Source organism: Pyrgilauda ruficollis, unplaced genomic scaffold (assembly GCF_017590135.1).
Source record: "Pyrgilauda ruficollis isolate IOZ18807 unplaced genomic scaffold, ASM1759013v1 scaffold58, whole genome shotgun sequence".
Lineage (NCBI taxonomy): Eukaryota > Metazoa > Chordata > Aves > Passeriformes > Passeridae > Pyrgilauda > Pyrgilauda ruficollis.
In genome coordinates, this window is record NW_024527488.1 from 1,305,514 (window position 1) to 1,329,945 (window position 24,432).

Below are 24,432 nucleotides of genomic sequence, written 5' to 3' on the forward strand. Positions count from 1 at the left end.
TCGCACTCTGCTCTGGTGTAACAAAGCTGTCAGGGCTGTGCAGCTCCTCCAGGTGAAGGTCAGCTCTTGATATATTTTTGATTGTTGTGTGAAGTGCCCCTGTTAGTATGTGGTCCCCGTTTTAACCTCTTTGCAGATTCCCCCGATTATCCCAAATCACTTTCACATGGAGCTGAGGTTAAGCTTTATTTCTCTTGGCTTGTCCCTTCCGTAGCAGACACTTCGTCTTCACTTTGAAAGGACAAAGTGATGTTCAGCTGCCTGGGCCTGTGCCCAGCATTTGATTTATACATTATTTAATTTCCTTTAGAAAATTGGAAGCAGAACTTTAGGAGTGGAAGTCAGTCCTTTTCATTTGTTTAAGGATCTTTTAGGGCTAATATAATCATCGATAGTAGATGTCAGCATGATTAGGGTGACTTAAGGTAAAGCAAAGAAAATTGAATAAGAGGAGAAACTTTTTTGCAGAGGAGAGGGTGCCAAGTTTTATAGCTGTGAACAACATCTGTGGGTTATGAATTGGGGCATTAAAAAATGGAAGTAGAACATCACGAAGTTTTTGAGTGACACATTGAAAACACTTGCCTCCCCTGGCTGCAGGCTGGGGCAAGAAATGCTCTCACCCTTTGTGTTACATTTGCAGTCGATCCTTGGACTGTGGGTCTCTCTGGAACTTAATTCAACCAAGGAACTAATTCTGCAGAAATTTCTCACTAAGTCTGGAGGTTTGCATTTGGGCTGACACTGCATTCACTCCTGCAGTTAGGTCTGTACATGCCTCTAAGTGACCACCAAGACAATTTTCAATTTCTCATGCAGTGGAGTCAGGAAATTAAAAGTTAACTCTGGAAAGGACATAATATAATATTTGGCATTGTAGTTTGAGTGCTGTGTCCACTGAGGGGTAGGAAGTCCTGCTCTCACAAAAAAAAAAAAAAAAAAAAAAAAACCCAAAAAAAACCGAAAAGTTGAAATATGTCTTCCATGGGATTTTGCATGATCCACAGCTGAGGGAAATATAGGAAGGGGAAAGGCCTGTGGCATGCATGTGCTTATGGATACAATATGACTTACTTGTGGCCTTTAATTTAGCAAAATAGCATTTAATGACACAGAGTTAGAGTCCCACATTGTTTCAGGCTCCCTGGTGCTATGGCTGCTGTTTCCAGCATGGTTATGTGAGGGGAGAACGGGCATCAGTGCCAGAGTGTCACTGTGGTGCTGTGCCCATTCCAGATCTTAGGATCATCCATTTGATCTGGAAGTCACTTGCTAAATGGTAGGGGCACATTGCAGCACAAGAGAGGCTTTCTCAATCACAGCCCTTTGAGCTAAAACAAGCACCTTCACCACTCTGGGCTGCTGAGGGAAGTACCAGTTGTGTGGTGTCATGCAAAATGAAAGGAAGGAATAAAGTCCAGCTTCCCCGTGACATTTCATGCATTTAGAACTTGCTCACCCCACAAAAACAAATGATTGATATCAAAGAATCTTCCAGATAGCATGAAAAGTATTAAATATGACACCAAGTTAAGAACCATCTGCTCTTTGCAGTACTGAATAATTACAAAGCTGAGAGAAAATAGCATCTGGTTTTTGGTTCAGTATGGAAAACTGTGCTTCTATAGCAGCATCCTGGATGTGGTGTCCTCATTCTTTTGGTCACCTTTTATTGTTTTTGCAGAGGCGTTAAGACTTTCTGTCTGTCCTACTATCTGTACATCTAATGTGAAATAAGTAAATACAATACAGCGGGAAGTGGAAAGTTCACACTTTCTCATGCACCCAGGCAATTCCTGAGCGAATCAGAACTCAGCTCTTGACAAGGATCTGGAAACAATACCAGTTGTGGATACCCACATGAGGCAGACAGAGCAGCATCTGCTAAGGACAAAGTCAATGATACAATTAAGGTGTCCTTTTTTTTCCACCTCACAGACTCATGTCTACTTGACACAAGCTGTTGTATGCTGTCTTCCTTAGAATCCTCTGTGCCATGCAAAGTGGGCTGCTGGGTGATTCCTGAGCCTGTTAGATAGCCTGGAATGGCTTCAGGGAGAGCTGTTGTGCTTTATTGTGTCATTATATAACTTGACCACACAATTCAGCATAGTAAAATATTTATGGAAGTTCAGGCAAAGGCATATGTGTGCTGCAGGCTGTAGCTAGCAAGAGGAATGCACCCACAACACTGCAGGTAAGAAGAGCAGATGGTCTTTTCCTGTGTATTCACTCAGGCTCTGGTAGGCAAAGCAGCCCTACAATAGGAGGCAAAAAACCTGATGGTGACTTCAATTTGTAAATGTCCCTCAAAGTGTCCTTCGGGATCACTTCAGGACTGTCCTGTAAGTGATTCATGTTTCTTAGTGCCTTTTTATGGTCTTTCTTTCAGCCGTAGTCCTTAGTTGTGTTACAGTTTCTGAGCTCACTCTTGTGGCATCCTCCTTTGGGCTTCATCCTCACCTTCCTTGAACACTGTTAAGCATAAATTTGCTACTTTTCTGGCCTTAAATTGTTTGAGTATCATGCTAGACTGCAACTTCTAGGAAGTTGAAATGCTGTTAACATTAAAAAGTAAAGCTGCATACAACAAGGAGGAAGGGGAAGGGAGACTCCTCTGCTTCCTCCTGTGCATATTTGCAGAAATGCTGAGGGTAAATTTTGAACGTAAAGCATCTTTGTGAAGAGAAATTCAAGTGACCTGTTTTCTAAGTCCTCATAGTATTGGAAATTTGCATTACATTGTCTTGCCTAGACAAGGAAGGAGGGGGAAAAAAACCCCAAGAGACCAAGGAGGTTTTTGCAATAACATGGCACAAATGGAGAAGGAGTTTACAACTATGGAAGAGGAATTTTTTTAATTAGGTCTGTTATCCATGGAGTAAGCAGATCTGGATGACTTTCAGACATTACATAGATTCAGTTTCCTCAGTTGCAGGAGGACACCCAAATTACAAGCTGTAATGTTAACAGTGCAAAAGCAGACACCTTAACTGACTTTCTGTTCCATTAAGATGTTACCTATCAATCCTTAAGGTAATTGTCAGTACCCCACTTTTCTTGTTCCATATATTTGCATCATTCATGGTTCCTTTTCTTGCTGTAATTACTTTTTACTTTATTTCTTTTCTTGCACAAGCAAACCCTGCACTAAAACTTGACTAAGTTCTTTTCCAGCATTTTTTGCTTCCTTCTTTAGGAGTAATAACCATACACAAAGGCATTTTGCTGGGGCTTAATGGCATTGCTTTCTAGGTCTGTCTGTCCTCCCAGCCACACTCTGCCTTCCTGGAATACAGGCATGCAGTAGTCCTCCTCCCTGATTTTCCTGGGAAACATGAGCAGCTGGTGCCATGGGAAGCTCCAAGAGGTAAACTTAGAAACAGCCTGAAATTCCTTTAGCTTTCTGCTGAGGAAATATATACTCCACAGGAGACATCTCACACCTTCCAGGAACGAAGAACCCAATAAATAAAAGCTAGAGAGCTTCCATTAAGGACATTATGTGTGTTCTCCCCAAATGCCTTTTCTCACCTCCTGCCTCAACCTGGGATGTGAATGCACGTGTCACCCAGAAAGTATAACTCTTACTATTGTAGCATTTATGTGTTTTCTGTCCAAATTGACAGAAAAACTAAATTTCTGGAAGATTTGTAATTATTTTTAACTGAGTGAGTTTGCTTTTAATGTATTGTGTTATGATAACTCATATGCAGGTAACTACAGTTGCTATTTTTAACCTGCTGTATAAGATCCAAATCAGGACAATATTTGCCATGCCTCCAAAGACAGGACAAAAGGCAGAGTTTAAATGAACCCATGAAAAAAGAAATTTTTTTTGCTTTCCTTCTTTGCTGGTTGGATTCAAAAATTTAGGGTTGTAGCTACCTTTAAATGGTGATATAATGTAATAGAAATGTGGCTGGAGCTGAAAGGAGAAATGAAAGACAGTTCTAGACTGGCTCTGTTCTATTGGCCAAAAAAAAATATTTTTAGGGAAGGGAGAGCACTTCTCCCAGTTCTTTTTGCAGAGTTGCTTTTACTTGCTTTGTTTTGATAGGAGTCTGAGACCTCTGCTCAGGTTAAAGTTGAGAAAGGAAAGGCAAGAATTCTCTTCCAGTGCAAGAAATAGGGAATATGCTGAACATATCACCCAGCCTCATAAGTGCTTTGAAATCTGAAAAGCAAGAAAGCAAACACAGCAACCACTTAACACCTCCACCCTGATAGGTTTCATAAGGTGGGAGCTGCCCAATCTGTTTAATACAGGTTTTTTTTCCTAGGGAGGAACTCATGACAGCCACAGCTAATGATGAAGTCTTCTAATTTTAAATTTTTAGTTGCATAATCCAATCTCTCTTGCTGGCGGCGTTCGGCAGAATACCCTTGGCTCTGTGTCCAGGCCCTCTGCAGCACCAGCAGACTGTGAGTGAGAACACAGGATTCTCTTAATTACTTTTAATTAAAATGAGTGCGTGCACACACACACACATAGAAAGACTGTTTTTCTAGTGGCTTGGCTTCCTTTTCCTCATTGAAGGGAAGAAGTTAAACTTTCCCATTAAATGTTTATATAAAAATGAAATAATTCTGAGGTTAACCAGAAATGCAGCTTAATCTTGTATAGAAACACGCATGTGATTTTTTGGGGGGGGCTGGTTTTTTTGGTTTTTTTTTCAGTTGCACAAATATAGCTGAAACTTGAAATTGGCAGAGAGTGCTGTTTAAAAATATTTAGTCCCAGCATGTAAAAACTCGTTCTGTTACGGAATTCCTTTGTGAGAGGTGTAGCTATGCCATGTCTCTGCCAAAGTGATGGGAGCCATATCGGCGGAGCGCCTCTTGGAAAATAGCTGCGTTTTGGGCTTGTAGTTACAAAATTGAAATCAGAATTTACATGTTTTATACATTGCTTGGAAGGATACCACATCTAGTAATATTTTTTAAGAGAGTGGAAGGAAGAAATAAAGAAAGCTTGCAGATGGAGCCGAGGCTTCGCTCTGTTAGAACATGTCGGGATGAGCAGAGGTATGTGTGATGACACTTAGCATGTACCACTGAGAGCTCTGCTTTATTCACCTTAGCTGTCATCATGTGCTGGAGTTATGATACATACACCTAATTTTGGCTACATACCTCATCTTTCCCTTCCCTGGGCGTGTGTGAGCTTTATAGAATAGCAGAAGCTACTGATACATGTGATGCTGTCTGCTGCCCGGGCACAGCTCCTGCTCAGTTTCTGGTACTGGAAGAACAATTAAAGGCAGCATTTTGTGGTCACTCTGCCTCATTAATTATTGCCATTATTGTCCCACAAGTGCAGCTGGCCAGTTGTCTGGCTCAGCTCTTGGCTCTCACCTTCAGCTGATTCTGAAGCTTGGCTGAGATCAGGAGAGGGCAAGAGGACTTGGTCTTTGCTGTGGCCACCATGGAAAGGGTGAGTGGGAACCCCCATCCTGGTGAAATCAGATATATTCAGGGAGCAGGATGGCTTTGTGTCCCAGTGCAGCACCTCAGGTAAGCTCTGGACACCCACATGGTGTACCCACACACATGGTCACCTGTACATCAAGCCACAAAATTACACAAATAAGCAAATGGTACATTAAGTTGTGTAGATTTGGGGCAGACTGCTCTGAACTAAGGTCACTTACAGACATCATTAAAGGAGCTGGTTTTATTCAATTACATGTGCTTAACAATTTCTCATTACAGGAATCAGGAATAGCAGAGATCATTTGCTCTCAGAAACACAGGATACACATAATCCTGGGTTATGGTTTGGGGTGGAAGGGACCTTAAAGATAATCTCACTCCACACCCCTGCCATGGCCAGGACACCTTCCACTAGGCTGGGTTGATCAAAAAGTAATACCTGTCTTTCCATTTAAGAATTGCAAAGATGTGGCCTCATTAGTATAGACCTGTTTTAAAGTAGGCAGCCCAATGTCTGCTCATAATGAATGTCTCTTTAATAAACAAGGGATAAAGAAGTCTACATTTTAATGAAAAATAATATCTAATTGTAGACTATCATTGCTGAGGGTAGGAGCTCATCCACTCCAAGGCACTCTTCCTAAATACAGAGCCATAGAGATGTAAGTGCTTTAACTTGAGGAAAGCTAATAACAGTTTACAACATAGCTGCTTAGAGATCAAAGAAGCCTCTGTCTCACTGAGGCATTTGTGCAGCCTGTGAGGGCCTTGCACACTTCAGCTGGGAAAATTTTAGGGAGCAACAGTCATATCCTAAGTAAATCACTCCATAGATCCCATCGTTCAGTACATGAATCTGAGGAGTGAATGGAAACTGTCTGAAAAGCATGATGCTAATACACTTCATCATTTTCTGGTTAGAACAGATTATTTTCCCTTTGCAAAATGCCCACATGTATAATTGTATAATTTTGTGGATGCCCCATCTGTGGAAGTGTTCAAAGCCAAGTTCTGAGCAACCTGGTTTAGTGGAAGGTTCCCTGCCCATGGCAGAGGGGTTAGAACTAGGTAATCTTTAAGGTCCCTTCCAACCCAAACCATTATTTGATTCTGTGACCCATCCCATTTAAATCTACACAGATCATAGAACTGAGCAGGATGAAGAGATGCACATACAGGGTGATTTTTTGTCTTTCAAACATCGGTCAAAATTTATCACAAGGTGTTCAATAGTTCCATAGTATTGGAAACTTTTTCCTCTGTACAGAACAAGATTTTAGCAATCTGTAACAATTTCTCTGTGCAGACAAGAGGAAAAAGCTGATTTCTCATCTTTCCTTGGTTTATACATAAAACAGGGGAAGGTGAAACACAAGAGAAGTACCATATTTAAGCCTTTTTGAAACGCGTCAAAAACTTTGCCTCTCAGCAGCTAAGACCTTCTCAGTTTAGACCATTTTAAAGAAAAAAATATATTTGTGACTTAAAATAGCATTCTCATCTAGGGCAGGTCTCCCCAGCAGCTCCTGGAGCATAACACATCCCACTTGCTGTGCTCCCCACTCCTCCCATGCTGACTTGTCGAATCCCCCCTGAGCCCATCTCAATACCTCAGCAGCAAGCTAAGGCTCTTTTTATTTTATTTCTGGATTAGTTTTCTGATGATGTGGTGCATTGAATCGGTGAATGAAAGGGCCAGCTTAGTACCGGAGCCAGCACAAGAGCGGGGCGGGAGCCCGCAGCCGGCAGCGGGTGGTGCCTGCACAAAGGAGAGGGGGGAAAGCGGGGCCGTGGCGTCCCGCACTGGGCAGGAGTGACCTGCTGGGGGTGGCACAAACCTCGAGGTATTTTTACATCTCTGCCCAGCACTGCTGTGAGCTACAAATCCCTTGGGGGAAGTTGTGCGCTGCTAAAGCCGCGTTGAATTATTTATGCGGATTTTAAGAATACAGTCAGCAACCTCTCATCTACTCTCTGCTTGCGGAGCAGCTTCTCGCCTTGGAAAGGCATCCATGCCCACCTTTTCCCTTAGTCTCAGGTGGGTCCTGGGAGCTTTCCAGCTATCCCTGTTTGTGGGGATAAGTCCTTTGCTCTCACAGGGCAGCTCCTGGCACAGGGGTAGGGCAGGAATTCGCCAGAGTGAGACACAGATGTCGAGACCCGGGGGTTATTCATGTCTTTTTCAAATGCTGTGTGTGAAGCTTTTATCCCTCCCTGGCTGAGCGGGAAAGGCGAGTCCCCAGACCTGGTCCCGGCTCCCTTTGAGGTGCCCGGCGGGCGCTCAGCCTCGCAGGTACTGCTCCGCCAGGAAGCGCCCCAATTTGCGCTATTCACAACCCGCAGGGCACTATTCTTGTTTCCAGGCTCCTAATCCCTCTCTCACGCACAATCCCTTACAACTTTAACTGGCGGGGTGGAGGAGCGAGTTAAAAAGGAAGGAAAAAGGAAAATGAAACACAATGTAGGGCCAGGCAGTGCTGCCAGTTACGGCGCACACAATCGACACCAGCTGCAGCCCAATTAAACCCGACATTCACAGGTGTTCCCTGCACACTCGGCCCTAACAAAACCACTTTCTTGAAAATACCTAAGGCTTTAACACAGAAGAGCTTTTTTTTTTTTTTTTTTTGCTTTTTTTTTTTTTTTTTAAGGTTCTTTAAAGCTATTTAGAGCACTTTAAATACAAAGAAGCTGAAAAGAGCTTCGAGTCCGCTGTAAAGAGTTGGTGCTTAATGCCAGAATGGGGGAGAATTGGCCCAGCTGAAGCAGCCAGTGTAACCATTGGTTTCGGGGGAAAGATGGGCTGGGCTCCATGCTAGTTATGCAGGGAACAGTAACTGGCACCGGGCATTTTATTGTTGCTGGGAGTGGAATGGGGCAGGAGGGAACGACTAGGTGTAAATCCTTTTCTGCTGGGGGGCTCATCGTTGTTTGTGGCATAGCTCTGGGCTGGTATGTGGCTTTGTTTCTTACTGATCCCTGTATATGTGGCTCAGACAGCAAATTTTAATTCTTCTTTCCTCCCAGGAAAGCTTGATTCTGGTGCCTTTTTCACTTTGAAGCAGAATTCTAAATTAGTTGTTTATTTTCTGATCTTAAAGATCATTCCTGAGATGACAAATCAGTCCTTCAAAAAAGCAATGCACTTTTTTTTACACATGAATTCAAAAGTATTCCCATGGTAAGTGATGACTGTAGACAGCAGATGAATTCATTGGTCGGTAAATTGCTCTGACTCCATTGAAAATGAGAATTCTGTTTGGTAAACTTCCTTTGATAATGATACTGATAATAACCAAACTCTTAGATTCAGCAGCTTTTTATCCCACCTGGCTGCCTTTTTACTGCTGCAGTAGCACCCATGTAGTTACAGTAGGTACAGCTTGATTATCTGGTGCCTGGTGTGTTGCTGTTTAATCACTGCTGTCTCTGACAATCACGTCATGCCTTCATTACTACCCTAGAGTGGGTGCTAAAAGCCACTCTGGATTCAGATGCAGTCACAAAATATCTATTTTGTCCCTCCATACAGTGAGATGTATTTTTGCCTTTGGAACAGGACTAGGATGTTATTCCTATTCCTCACAACACAAAGAGATCCAAAAGATTGCACTTTTATTTGTCTTTTTTTATGTATTGAAAAGGTAAAAATGATGATACCTTGTAGTATTTTTATTTGAAACTCATTAAGAATTGCCTTGCAGGTAGGTAATGCTAGTTCTTAGCATTCATTTATTGAGGTAGGCAGATGCTCTTCATCCTACTAAATGCAAAGGAGAAAAAATAATATCACCCAAGCTTCAAATTCACAAATAATTTGGCCTAAATTAGGTACTGTCACTTGGGAAAAAAAGATGCTGGAGGCAGCGTGGATAATTTTCTGAGAAAAATCCTCTCAGCACAAATACAAGACAAGAAAGGAACTGCAAGCAGCCCAAGGATGGAGCTATGGCCTGGTACAGCCCCCTGTGTGCCCTGCACAGCTTCAGGCACTGAGTAGTGAGAGCCCAGGGCAGAACTGGCCAAGGCAGCGATGGCAGATGGGAGGAAGAATGGACAGGTTGAGCAGGAGCAAGGTCTGAGTCACTGAGGACTCTGCAGCTTGCAAAGACTTGACTGGGAGGGAAGGAGATAAAACTCTGTAAAATCATCGATGGTACAAGGAAGAGCAGATGAATCACCATTCTCATAACACAGGGGATAGGAGGACTTGCTTAATTTGCCAGTTTTAATGCAAACAAAAGTGCTTTATTATGTAAGGCATGATTGGACCGTGGCACTTGATACAGCGTCATCTTGTAGAGGCCAAAAGAAGAAGTGATTTAAGAAAGTCACAGGAGAAGTTCATTGGGAATAGACCTGTTGCAGGGTTTTAAAGCTGATGGTGTGGGTGCAGCTTCTGGGTTTAGAGTGCTGCTAAGCCTAGGAAAAATCCATGTCTTGCTTCTAAGGGTCTCCTTCCTCTGCTGTCAGTTACAGCCTCTTCTGTGCCCTTCCCTTTTTTCCTCAATCCACAGAAATTACATTTAAAAGTCTTTCTGTTGCTCCATCTGGTAACAAATGTCCTAGTGTGGCTGTGACAAGGAGTCTCCATGACAGACCAGTGACCTTAGGCCAATAAGGTCTGAATTCACCAGATGAATTCACCCTCCTCTCACTGTGGCTACACCACTACTTGTGTTTGCTTTCCATGAGTGATTTAGCTTTATCAGCTAGTGAGAATGCTTGTGAGGACTTTTTTTTTTTTTTAAGTTTGCATACTGAACAAAGCAAAATAATCAAACTTGCCTTGTTGAATCTCTTACCTCAGAAACCTAATCCCCTGGGTTAGCCAAGGAATGGAAACAACTCCATGTGACTCTGTGACCAGACACAAGGGCCTGCATTTTCAACGCTGTGCTGTAACGCCTGCTGTTTATTACTCAATAATATAGAAAATATTTAGTCCATGAAAATTCTGAGTGCAGCCAGGAAAAGGGAGAACAATAATTTATGCCTTAAATTTATGCCTTTCCTTTTCCCTTAAAAGCAGCTGAAATGCTTTTAAGAAGCCAAAAATAATGAGTTTTCTGGTGCTTCCTCATGTCTAGTGATTTTCAGTTACCACAGAAATTACGGTTCAGTGTTTAAGAATAAAATTAAAACAAATTTAAAAAATCCTTTGGAGGTGAGTTGTCATCATTGTTACTGATAGTGTTGGCAGAGCATAGAGAACAGGTGAAAGCTTCATCAGAGCTATCAGCCTATGGGTGAATTCCTCCTGAGTGTATTGGTGTACAAATGAAACAGGAAGAAATAGGATTGGCAATGGTGTTCCTTCGGTTTTGGATGTGACAGCTTGACAGCGTCTCCTTCAGCTTCTTCTTCACTAAACCAGCTGCTGACAAGTGAACTCCTTGTCAGTGACACCCTACTTCAGCATTTTGTGCTGTGGATAGGTGATGGTCTCTGTAGAAGAACAGGGCAGTCAAAACCTGCTAGACTGCATTTGGGGTTTTTTAATAATGCCTGTGAGAACTTCCAGAAAGTCTCTTCATTTTGTGGGCTTACTGCAGTACTTATCAAGGGGAAATGAACTCCTGTTTCAAAGGCCAACACGGGTTCTGAGTCCAGAATACTTGGGATCTGTTTTTCCATCACCAGTCTTCTCCCTTGTGATAGAATTCTGGGGTCAGTGGTAGGCAGGGAGTGCAAGGGGTGTTTGATCTGGTGCAGGCTTTTTTCTTTAAGTAGCTTAATATTCCTGTTAGAGATGGGGACACAATGTCTGCTTAGAGAAAAACTTGCACAGAAAGACTAGGGCCTCTCTGTTAACTTTCTGGGTGATGTATTACTGATCTCCACAAGAAGCTGGTGCACTAAATCTCAGCTGCGCTTCCACGTTCAGCTGTCTCTGAAGTCCTGAAAAGCATTAAAATGCGTAACAGCAGTGTTTAGCTTTGGTGCTCATTAGAGCAGCACAGAACTAATAGTAATATTGTTGTAACTTGACAAAGCCATCTAAATCCATGCATGTTTTCTTGTGAAAGCTTCCTAAACATGCTGCTAAATCCCCTAAAAAGCTACTAAACGGCTTTGGCAACCATTAGCAGAGCATAAGCGAGGGAACTCCTTTCAGTAAGTGAACAAACAGAGAAAATATGCTGAATAGCCGGACAAATGTGTTTCAGTTGGCTCTTTCATTTACAGATATAAGGGAGCAGTCAATATCAATCACTGTTTTCCCTGTTGCACTGGAAATCACAATATCTCTTTTCATTCCACAAGCTCCTTTCACCACAGTAATGTGTCTTTAGAGTGACACTGGCATCAGTCTGTTTCCGCTGTCTGAAGTCCAGAGAGCTTAAAAACACATTGCAGGGTATGAGACCTTAACCTTCCTCCCCTTCCACACACCCCTCTCCTCCGAGCCTCCTTTTGGAATTAATTGTTTTTATTTCTTTCCCAGTGCAAGGCTGGGAAAGAAAAGTGCCTGCAGAGCCTGGGAATATCTGCTCTTGCTCTTTGGGGATGGAAAAATGTATTGCTGGGATTTGAATTTATCAGGTGTTGTGGGGAGTTTAACACAAGGTAATATGATTAGCGAGTTAATTTGCAGCATGCTGTTATGTGAAATGTAATGTAACTGTGGTTTGAAGTTCGAGCTACATCCTGTTTTTTGGATGTCCTAATCGCCCACAACCTCATTTATTTAAAAAAAAATTTAAAAGTTGGGAAAACTCTACTTGTGATCATTTGGCATTTGGAACAATATGATGTTCTTGGGTTCTCTTTCTTCAAGTAATGTTAATAATAATAACAATAATAATAATAACAATAACAATAATAATAATAATAATGCAGTGTGGTTGGTTTCTTTGCAGATAACAGCAGTGTGCAGGGAAGCAGCCCTCCTAGCTCTTCAGGAAGACATCCATGCCAAATCTATCATGGGCCGGCACTTCCGGAGCGCGCTGACGGTCGTGAGCCCGAGGATTCCCGACTCGTTAATCCAGTTTTATGCAGATTACCAGCAGCAAAGTGGACTGCACACGCTCTGAAAGGCAAATTAATACATACCCCATTCACTGTGTGAATGGAAGATTTCCTTTGTGAAGCTGTCAGAAGCCAAAGAGTTTTGTACTGTGAGCGAGTGGAGTGTCTGGAGTTAACTGAATGCGGAATTGCTGTAATAAAAGTCCCTGTGGAAGTTTTGAGTGTCATAGACATGGTCCTAAACTTTAGATTTTACCATTTCAGTGGTATAACCTGCCTTTTAGCGGTAGTCAGATTTCTGGTGTAAGTCAGTTTATCCATGTAGCAAAAAAACCCCCAGAAGATCAAATTCTGAATTTTGGTGGATTTTTGCCCGGCCCTAAAGAGAGAAGCAACAAATGCTGTTATTGCTTTGATTTGTTCCTGCCTCAACCACAGTTTGATCCCAGGGACCATCCCAGTGAGTGGCCTCATTACAAAAAATGCATAAAATTATTGTGAATTTTTTGATTTATGATCTCCAGCAAAGCTGCCAAACAGGCTTTCTGAGATAAAGCCGAGGCATCCTGATTGATTACAGCCAAACATTTATCTTTGGTCTTCACCAGCTCCTTTTTAGACATGCTGGCATGTGGGCACCTTGAAAAACTGTCCAGCCCTTCACTGACCTGAACTCACTGCCAGGTGTCAGCAAAAGATTCTTGTTGTTCATGTTTATTTCCATCAAAATAAATAGGAATGTTGATAAAGTAGATTATTTAAAGCTGGCTGCTTAAAATCCATAATGAACCCTAATTAATGGATGAGAAAACCTCCTTGCAAAAACTGTTATAAATGACCACAAAATACTTCAGGGACAGATAAAATCTCCTCAACCAAAGGTTGTTTCTTTGTTATATCGTCTGTTGAAACGATGACAGGTCCTTGTGGGCTCTCTGCTCTTGCACTCAGGATGAAATGCAGTTAAGCAAACTAATATTCAGCTTTTTTCCCCACAACAGAAAGGCTGAGCTTTTCTAGTCCAGACATAAAGAGTTGAGGGAAAGATAAACCAAAACCAACACAAACTTCAACAGAAAGGTAATTTCTTCACCGTGATTATGGTTTTTCTCTCTTTACTTGTTTCCACACTGTACCCATTTTGTAGCTTTTTAACAAAAACCTACTATTTTTAAATGACAGCTGTTTTTACTCTCATTCTAACCTAGTGTTGCTGTAATTTGCATTTAATGTTATCATTACTGTAAAGGATTAGCGGATGAGGAAAAGGGGGTCCTTTACATAGTTTAGCTGATGTGTATGAGGTTTTTTTCTTTTTTTCATTGTTTGACTCTTTAATAGTCCAACAGACAGAGAGAATTAAGAAAATTATAAACTGGAAGAGTTGCCTTGGGGATCAAGACTGCATCTGAAACTACTTTATCCTTCTTTTCTAAATTCTACATACTCCAGTTCGGAGCTCAGGATGTGAACCATTCATCATAACCATTAAATTTTTGAAGTTTCCAGAAATTAAATGCCATACCTTTATCCCCTGGCACTTTACTCCAGTGTCTGTTCCTGAAGGGAGGAAAGAGAGACTGCAGTTTTCACTGCCAATAGTGAATTCTGTTTGTGATTTTGTAGCCTAAAAATAACACTACGTCCTGCTCCAGATGAGTGTTAAAACTAGATGGCCATTCCTTGGGAAGTGCTCAGGCTTATTGGGAACATGCACCAAGGAGTGAAAGTGAACTGAGAAACTACAAGAGAGGCACGTGGGAACTGGCTGCCCTGTCCCTTTGTGGAACCTTGCTGCCATCAGAGGGAAATTTTGCACATCAAATTTTAGGACACTAGGAGACAATGCTGGCCCATGTCTGCTGTTTGTGCCTTGGGAAAAATCCCATCCCTGCAAACATTTATCCTTGTACCTGTATGGTGCCACATTTATCCATAGGGCACCAAATCTCAGGATGCACACCCATATGCCTGAAGTGATTTTAAATGTTGGAAGCTCCCCTTTTTATCCTCGGGTTTGTGGAATTTGATTTTTTAAAAAAGTAAGATATTCTTAAAAAAAAAAAAAAAAAAGGCAATGACAAATATGTGAAACTCCCAGGAGGTGTCTGTTGCTCCCAGAAAATTCTGTTTGTAAAACTTTGCCAGTATGATGATTCCCTGTCTCTTTCCTAAAGAAAGATCACTGCTACTGTGGATGAGCAAATTGAAACCCAGGTACCAGAATTCTGGAAAATGACCAAAAATTTGGTTTTGATCAAAACACAGGGGCAGTGTAGCCCTTTCATAATGCAGCCTGCTGAGAGCTGTTGCACCCTGAGCCTCTTGTTGGAACTTACTGATGAGGGCACTGTAGGACAGAGCACTCCAGGAGCATCTCCTGTCATTTACAGGAGCAAGTTTTGATTCAGAGCTGACTCCTCACAATGTGTTTTGCTGAACACCTCGTGCCTTGGCACCCTCTCAGATCTCTTGCAGTGTGAGCCCATAAAAGCCTGAACACCTCTGTGCTGCAGAGCAGCTCAAAGATAGAGGCACTCTCTCTTCTGCTGGGTTTTGTTGTTGTGTTTCCATGAGATTTAATTTTAATAAAAATTTGAGGCTCAGTGAATGTCAACAGGGAAGGCATCTGAGAAGAATATCTCTGTCCCATCCTCTCTTTAATTGCTTAGATTCCTAGGCTTACTTCTTTATGTTTTTTAGAAACACAGTCTTTTTCCTGTCTGCTGTTATCTTTTGGAGCTGCTTTTTGGCCCAAACACTGCTTGAGTCGCAGAATTGTTAACATTAAATCAACTTTTCAACATTTCAGGCACACTTTGTTTAAATACAAAATCTACCTTTTTTCCTTTTTTCCTCCAATAACAACTTCTTGCAAAATGGTATAAAATGTCTTTTGACAGTTTGGCCAGAAATGACCAGGAGAATATTTATGATAAAAATGCAAAATTGTCTTCACTTCACTTGAAAAAAAGTTCAGTCCTGTGTTCTACCTAATGCATAAAACAGATTTTCACTGCTAGCATGATATACAATTCTTAATCCTAGAAGAAAGAATGAGGTTTATTATGGATAATTTTCCTGTAGCCTCTAGATGAGAGCAGAACAGAAGTTTTACCAAGCTCAGGTGCAAGGGCAAACATCAGAGACAGAATAAAGATCAGTTATTTCAAAGCTGGTTATTCAAAATAATTGAATTTAGACTTGCCAAGCCTTTTAAATATTATGTCCTTAAAGCTGAGTTTTGTGGATTCTGTATCCTGGCTCTTTCCTTTCAGCTTATTTACTCATTTTGAATGTCAAAGTGTGGTGACTCGCCTCTGGAAGCTGGACACATGCCAAACAATGCTCCAGGAACTGAGCATCCATGGAAGTGATGTTTCCTGGTGAAGCAGGAGTGTGATTCTGGTGATGGGATGTGGAGAGGGGAAAAGTGGAAGTCAAATGTGGCGTTTTGCCCTGTAGTGCCCAGGAAGATGAAGTTAGTGACAGACACGGGTTGGTGGGCAGGAGAACTGTCTCTGCTTATTGCAGTCAGGGCTGTAAGGAGCCTGACCCCAAAGGGTTTTGGTTGTTTCTGGCTCTGCCAGAGAAAGCAGCTGATGTTTGGGTGAAACAAAACTGCCAGCACTAGAAATGCTGTTGTCCAGGGATTGTGGTGTTGTAATAATGTGGTATGTAGTGCTAGAGTTTGGGAGGAATTGGACTTCAAAGATGAAGAATCACCCACTAGAAGGTGTCATAACCTTGGTGAAAGGCCCTGAAAGAATTAGTAAAAAGCAGGCACAAAGAACTTGCCTTGCTTCCTATGATCCCACAGTCGGGATAAAACCGACTGTGCTTCCATTCACACTCCTGAACCTTGGAATTACTCCTGTGCTGATGCAGTCTGGGGCATGGGAAGTGGTTTGCAGTGGGGGCAGAGTTACATTTGGAAAATCATTTTTACATTGGGACCCCTTTGTATTTGTATTTAATATTGTCGCTATGGTTGTAGTGAATTACAGTATTTTTTGTCTCCTAGGAACCCTAAAATCTTTTGCTGATGGGTTTTTTTCCCTTGACATGGAAGACAAAACCACAGGTGATATTGATGTGTGCAGTTCGATAAGGAGCTTTTCCAAAGTAGTAGTTGCAAGAGGCAGAATTGCTGTTGTGGCTGGGCATGTTTTGCCCATTTGGCAGGCCAGCATCAGGAAGACAAATATTTCAGCTGAAACCTCCTCCTGATCTTGGGGTTTGTGTCTGCTCCTTCTGCAAATGCTACCTGTTCATTTATTAACCTCCTCTGCTGGAAACTTCACTGAGCGTTTTCACCAGGGCTTTATGTGTTCTCTGTTAAACGTTTTAAATGGCGTCATTCTTCCATGCAGACTTAGATCCAACAACTCCAGAGCCCTGACAGAGAAGGAGATGCGTGTTTTCTCTGTTAATTGGCCTGCCAAGGACAGGAGGAATGAGGGGGGAGAGCCCCTCTCTGTGTTTGCGTGGCAGGACTCCAGTGAGAGCACAGGTGTTGCGAGAGAAGGCAATGGCAACCAGATGACATTCCTTCCCTTTGGACTAGCGTGGAGCCATTGCTCAAACTGATTGTGGGTCCAGCAGTTGGACTGGATGATCTTAATGGTTCATTTCCAACCTAAATGATTCTGTGGTACCCTTCCAACAAAATTGGAGTGTTGTCTGCGTGTGCCTGTGTAAAATCCATGACATTAAAGCTTGGGTTCCTCTGACTAAAAGATTAGGGGAGTGGAATCACTCTTGGCAACCACTGGGAAGATACTAGAAGATAGTCCAGACAGTGATTTATCCCAGCTGAAAAGTGAACTGCCTTTCTAGAAGTGCTGATGGGGCAGCTGATGTCAGGAGAGGCCCTCTACACTTACCTAGAGAAAGTGCCTAGGAGTAACTGGAAGAAATTGAGAGCAGCAACCCTCGATATATTGAGAAAAATATTTTATCAACTTGTGCAAATATATCCTGTTTGCCTAAATGGTTCTGGAAATGCTGCTGGTCTCTTCCTCTCACACCTGTGTGTGTGTGGCATTAACCATGCACCCCAGGGATTTTTTTAATCTCTTTTGCTAACACTGAGGAGTATTCACATCCCTGTTTGGTAAAATGGCTCTGCCATCAGCCAAGTGTGGAAAGGGCTTTGATAACGTTCAAGGTGAAACACTTGTCAGCTCTCACTTTATCCAGGAACGGATTATCTGGGCTGTGGAATAATGAGGTCATGTCTTTCCTCCCCACCGCTGGCAAGAGCCTCAGATTTCACACAGGGGCAGCTGCTTACACCAAGCCTGCTCTGCTTAATGCCTTTAAAGCTACACTGCTTCCCTGTCAGCGAGTTCTCCCCAAGCTGAGGGTGTGAAAAGTGCTCACACAGCCTCCTTTGCAGGGCCTGTGAGGGGGCTCCTGGTGCTTGGATTGCTGTCCTGTCCCAGAGTTGGGTAGCTGGGATGTAAGAGCACAGGACATAAGAAGCAGAGTGACCTGCACCTAAAATACAAGAATGTGGAGCAGGATTTGTGGGTGTGTGGACCAAAGCCATGCAGCTCTTTCCAGGTGTCCCATCAGCTGCAGTCTGAATCTGCAGCTTTAATACAGAGCTGTGGCAGTGAGAGTGGCCATGGACATGAGAGATCCCTAAAGCACACAAGTTGTGGGTGTTAAAGCCTATGGGTGCTTAAGCAGATTAGCAAACAAACAAATCCTTTAATATTCTGGAATGCTTCCTCACCACCTAAGTAGGGATTATTCCACCAAGCCTTCTGCCTAGTGGAAAGTCTGCCTTTCAGATAGCTGTGCTCTTTAATGATTTGTACTCTTAGGTTAAAAAAAAAAAAAAGAAAATGAAAATCTGAAAGCGTATTGAAAGTGTCTGTGTGGATTTCAAGAAAAGCACAAAAGTGATAAAAAGAGCTGTTAAAAATATTCAAGACCCTGTGAAAACTGAGGTTGCTGCAGTGCAGGCAGTAGCATATGTAAGATGCTACACCACAGAGGTTGCTACAATTTTATCCTTAGAATTTGTTTTACAGAACTCACTACCACTTTATGTACAAATACGTGACACAACTCGCCCACTACTTTCTTCTTAGCACTGTGAAAATCTTGGTTAAACTGTCAGCTTTCTATCTGAAACATTCAGAAACAACCAGTTACCTTGGTCTGATTCCACTTCCAGGCTTTCATCATCTGTGATTTTGGTAAAAAGCTGCTTTTGTTAATGTGTAATGCCTCATAGTAACCGGTTACACTTTTACTACAAAGGGGTGTTTTATTTTCCCGAGGGATGAATAGTAATCAAGGATCAGCTGGTAGTGCCAAGTGCCCTGATAACACAATTGGCTGCATACAGCTTTGTTAGGCCCCTTCCTGCACCGGCTGGCTGGGGAGACTTTAAGAGAAGATGTTGGGAGAGCTCTTCTTTACCTACTTGGCTGTTGGGGAGCTGAATTTTGGGATCACTTTGTCTGCTGGGTGAGCAGGTAAGAGCTGGCTTTGGAGCACATGAAGCCCTTACCGATTAAGGACATTGAGAGGAGGGTGGGAGAGGGGATAGATGGAGAAAATGCTTGAAAATAAACATATGAATTAGAAAAGTTACTCTGGAATTCGTCACTGACTGATTTTTGTGGAAATGCGTGGGGGTTGATGCAGTTGGAAGGAGACAGAAAGTGGGAATACTGATTCTAATCAGAGTAGGGGCTGATTTGTGTTATTTTGATGCTGATTTAGGTGAGCTGAAGGAGGGCTGCAGTCACCCTAGCCAGTGGTAGGAAGTGTCTCACTGCTAAGCACAAAGTGGAGTCTGGCTTTGATCTCATTAACCCCATCAGCACTGGAGTATCAGGTGTGTTTCTGTAGCTTGACTCTTTAAGACACTTGAGGTATATAGGAAGTGTCAGAGATTACTTCAGAACCAAAAAAGAGGTAAGACACAGACCTTCCTCTTCTGATTTTTCCAGAAATTTAGGGTCCAGCAATGGTATCAAGAGAGAGGAGGGGAATTCTGCCCCTTTTCTCAATGAGAAAAGTTGGGGGAATAAAAATCTGAGGAGAAGTGGGGATGAAAAGAAATTAGTAGAAAGCATGTGTGAAAAATTTCCTCCTTTCCTGTGTCTGCTCATTGTTAATTTTTAAACTCCACAAGAAAAACAACCCACAGCAGCAGTAACAGGAAGAGCATCTTGGAGACAGCTTTGCACAAAGGTGGGCTTTATATCTTGCAGTCAGTTCTATTAGGATGTGACTTAGCCAGATTTTTTTGGGAATACTTAATATCCTTAATAAGTGCCCTATGATTTTAAGCTGGATTTATCCTGCTGGGTTGTCTTGGGAGGAAGGGTCACTGCCACAGAAGTTGAGCCCAAGCTGTGCAGACTTCTGATTTAAAGATAGGATATAGAAGTAAAGTTGTGTGTTAGCTCTAAAATTCCACTGTTCCATCAGTTAAGGACCTCCCCTCATGACTTTGATAGTAGAGTGTGTGTGGAAGGAAAATAATGGTGGTTGTGACTTGCTGAGCCCCTCCAGTTGTAACACACTTGTCCTGTCTTAAGTGAGGGCTGGAAACAAAACTCACATCATAACCTCAGGTTTTTAATCTCTGCAGAACATAATGAACTGTTTTGAAAGGGTGGTTGGAGGGTTAATCTAGGAAGGACAAACTGGTAGTGTAATAACATCTATATTAAAAATAAAAAAACCCCAACCAACACAGATGTAATGTATTATATAATCTCTGTTAAACTTGCTCTGGGAAACCCTCCAAGAGCCAGTGTCAGTCTCCATTTTGTACAAGTCTGTACATAACCTTTGTAAGAATTTGTGTGAAGTTGGGTGGGGAAACAGAGAAACACAAAGTAGGAACAGAATGTAGCCTGGCCAAAGCCTTTCTGCAACGGCACATTCGGAGCAGGGACACACGATAGTTTGCTCCTTCCTGGGCCTTTCCCACCAAGCCACCCCCTCAGCACAGATGCTGTCAGCCTCTCTTAGGTGCTTACAGATAGAGCAATTAATTTAATCACTGCTAATAAGTAATGGATATAAGATACGGGCTATGCCACAGGGCTGTTTGTTTTCCAGGAGCTCGGTCACTGCCTGTCTCAGCATAGATGGTGTTCACTTACCTCCCAGCAGAGAATAACTTGGAACAAAGTGCTTTCAAGCATGGTGTTTGCATACAGGGGAAAAGCTGATGAAAATAGATGAATTGTAGTGATAAATCCCCTTGTGAATTGAGAAAGAAGTTTTTTACACTTTTCTGACAAAACATCAGTCCGACTGTATCTACTCCTTTGCACCTTCCTCCTTCCCTGGAGCTACTGTCCTGGTCAGCTCTTCTTGTAACACCTTTGGAAGTCATCTCTCTTGACAGAGGTGTTGTTGTGCTGCTTCATTCCCATTCCCTGCCAGGAAAGATTGTTTTTCTCTACACAATTCAGCAGAGCAGCTGCTGGCACTGAAAATATTGATGATGTGGAGGTGATTTGGAACATGGCAAATTTCCTCAAACAAACAAGTAATGCAGTTACATTTGTGGGCTTTGGCTGAGCCATCCTGTCATGAAACACATTGAGAAAATATCTTTTTCAGTCTTTTCAAATTTTAGTCTGAAACGTAAGTTTAAAACAGAGCTGATGGACCAACTGTCTCCTGTCTAAGCTACCTTTAACAGGACCAGTAGGGCTGGTTTAGCTGTTCCTCAAGGAACAGACAGGGAATAATTCCACATTTACTATCTCTCTCACATTAACTTTGAATCTTTATAAACACAAGCTAGGATATATATGGGTATCCTAATACCTAACAGCATGTGGAAAGAGGGATGTGATTTAGAAAGTGCATGCCTTGGAAGTTTTCAGCATCTCAGCTTGGTTTTCCTGACATGATCCTCCATTTCAGCCTCTCTTTTCTTTGTCCACAGAGGTCTGACAGTAGGAATTGTCCCTTCCTGCCTTAGAAAGAACTCTGAGCAAATGATCTTTCTGTGTCTTCCTAAGAAGTGCTGAGGCCTTTCACTTTATAGCAATTGGCACCCTGGAAAATTTAAGTTTGCAGGAGCTAATGAATCTACAGGAGTGTTTGTAATTGACTCAAAGTTGTTGTTTTTTCATGTGGCAAGTTTTTAAAAAACCAGCAGATGGTTTTGAAAGGTAATTCTTGACATCAGTCCAGCTCCAAAAATGTTGCTTTCCATTTGCTTCCCGTGTTTCACACTGTTGGTGTGTGATGAAATACGAGTAGTGCTACTGCTGAACTGCTGTGCTCTTGTAGGCTTGTGGTGAGAGATCTTTTCCATGTCTTTTCAACCATAAAAGGGTAAAAGAAAGGTGTGGTGTTGGTTTGTTTGTTTTCCCCCCTGTACAGTACCTGCAGCAAAGACTCAAAGAATATGGTAAAATATATTGAATACTGATCTTAGGTGCATAAAGGTTTAAATTTTCTGGAAGTGGGACACGTGGAGGAGAATTAGAAAAGTCATGTTGGTTTGCTGTGAGAACAGAGTGGTATAGAAGTTCTAACAGATTGATGTTTAGGTTTTGATAACTGCCCTCTGCAGAGCTGAAATCCAGCCAGGTGGTGACACCTATTTCAATACTCTGAGAGGTATGGACATAAATAATAGCTGAGCAGTTGACCTCAATATCTGCTGGTGCTGAAGATGACCTTTCTGGAATACTCTGAGGTCTCTGTCTGGCCTTCCATGTAGAAAAGACTAGAACCCACTAGGGAATTGTTGTCAGGGGTTTTTTTTCTTTTGTTTAATAAACAGGGAATTGCTGCAAACACTGAGTTCAGCCAGGCAATGATGTCCACAGTTCCAAGCTAATATAAAATGTGTGTTTTCTGTTTTTCAACTGAGCACACTTGTCATTCTTATCTTTATTCAGATGCTTCTTTTAGGCTGGATTATACTACTGAAAATCTATGGAAAGATTGCTGTAGGCAACAGTGCAATCCCTCCCTTGGGAATGCTTTGGTATTGCAGTGCTGCTCCAAGAAATGTCACCTTGCAGCAGCATCACTGCAGTGTTTTGGAAGGCTAGTGGGCAGGCTAATTTTGGAGGAAATTCCATTTTCTGCATAAATTTCAAAACTGCTGAACTTGGGAGGCAATAGAGACAGATCCTGACTAGGCTTTGAGATACTTTAAACAGGGTATGTTTCAGTAATAGATGTAGTCTTTGTAGATGGAAATTCTCTGGCTTCTCAAAGACAGCATGTTTAATGGATCAGAGAAAGAATCTTTCTCAGGAAAGAATCCCAGAAGTGGTTTCAAAATAAAGAGTCATGGAGGGAGTCTAAAAGATTCTAAAAGACCATCCCCCCAACACACACAAACACAGAGTTTCTGGTGTCACAACCTCCCTGTGTTAAGTGTGTGTCTGTACATGTCCTCCTGGGTGGGAGCCAGCAGGAGAGGCAGTGCAAGCTTTCCCCATGGCTTGTGTGGAACTACAGCAGCCTGTCTCCCACCCCGATGGAAATGAGGGGGGCTTTCATCAGCAACATGACAGTATATGTAGGGGCATGTGTAGTTTCTGTTCTTCATTGTCAAGGGTTTTCCCAGTCCTTTTTGGTGGGAGAAATCTGACCTTTTCAACCCATAGGCTCTTGATGGATATTATTTTTTACACTGTCTCCAAAATACCAAAGTCTCCTGACTTCCTCAGTCTCAAAGGGAACCAAGGTTAACTTTGATTTCCCCAGGTACAGAATCCGGCCCTTGACACTGAATATTCCTTGGCAGGTCGTTGCTACTATGGAGCAAAAATTCCAAGATGTGCCTGGCAAGCTATTCTAGAGTACAACAAACCACATCAAACATGCAGGGGGTGTCTTGGCACTTTATACTTGAATTGCCAAGTGTGAATCTGTCAGAGAAGTAAGACCCAGAAAATGGGAAAAGGATGAAAAAATAGAGGTAATAGCCCATTATATTTTAACACTTTCTTGTTGGGATGTGGCAAAGTGACATCACTGTAGTCTTGTAGATTTGTGGCAAGAGATTTATCTTTTCAGCAATAGAAGACTAAAAGAATGGTATGGGGCTGTTTATTTGGTTTTTTCCCTGAGAAGTTAAAATCTGTAAATATTGAAGTGGATGATGCTGTGGCCAGAAATCTGTGTAGCTCCTGTGACATGTTCCTACTCCTGTAGCCGGTTTCTGGTGGGAAAGCAGTGACAGCTTCTGAGCTATCTGAGAACTGGTTCTCTAGATACACACTTTCTTTAGCACCATTTGGTACCACACAAGTGTATGAAGGCTCAGAGGAAGAAGTTGCCATGAAAAAAAAATTGCTTGTTGCAAGCTTCTCTTCAAGAGATCCATGGAAGAACTTCCTCTCTGTTTGCATTTGCCTGTTAAAAGCTCATTGAAATGCCTTTCAACGGTAAAGCAGAACCAAGAACACGACACAGATGTGAGGCTCCTGCTTTCCCACAGAAGCTGCTGCAGCCACTGAGGGAATCTAAACTTTGGTTGTTGACACACTGTTCTCGAGAGCGACAAGAGAGATTGTGTTCATTAGGCCAACCCCATCATTCTTGCTAAAAGCAGGCTCAGGTTTCCATGTATATTTTCAAATCAAATTAGAAACGCTGCTCCTGAGACCTCCTTCAGCTGACAGTGACGGATTGCACAACCTGATAAACAGGAGGCATTCCTGGAGCTGTGCTAACACCCGAGTCGCCACAAGTGCTTAGATAATAAAAACATGCACAGAGCCATGTATTCAAATTAGCAGAGAGCTTCTCCTCTTCCCCCAGTAAAGCAGCCCACTCCTGGGGAGCGGCCACTTCTCCAGCAGAAATGGGAAAGGTTTGTGTCTGTGCAAGGAATTGTGTCTCAGTGGAATGGAAAAGGCAGTTTGCTCAGCACTAGGACAGGAGACAAGGACTTGCAGATAATTTGTGGTAGATGAGAGTAAGTTATTATTGGTATTCAGTAATAATGACAATTTTACTTTTTCACAAAGCTGTTTATACAGATGAAGTCATATTAGC

At 42.3% G+C, this 24,432-nt stretch overlaps 1 protein-coding gene across 1 annotated transcript in view; it reads left to right on the plus strand.

Moving 5' to 3' along the window:
• Positions 1-12,625, plus strand: part of SPATA5 (spermatogenesis associated 5) — a 161,612-nt gene extending 148,987 nt beyond the window's left edge. The window contains 1 exon segment of the mRNA XM_041482277.1: positions 12,300-12,625. Coding sequence (XP_041338211.1) covers positions 12,300-12,476 — 177 coding nt within the window. The 3' untranslated portion in view covers positions 12,477-12,625.
• The last annotated feature ends 11,807 nt before the right edge of the window (positions 12,626-24,432 follow it).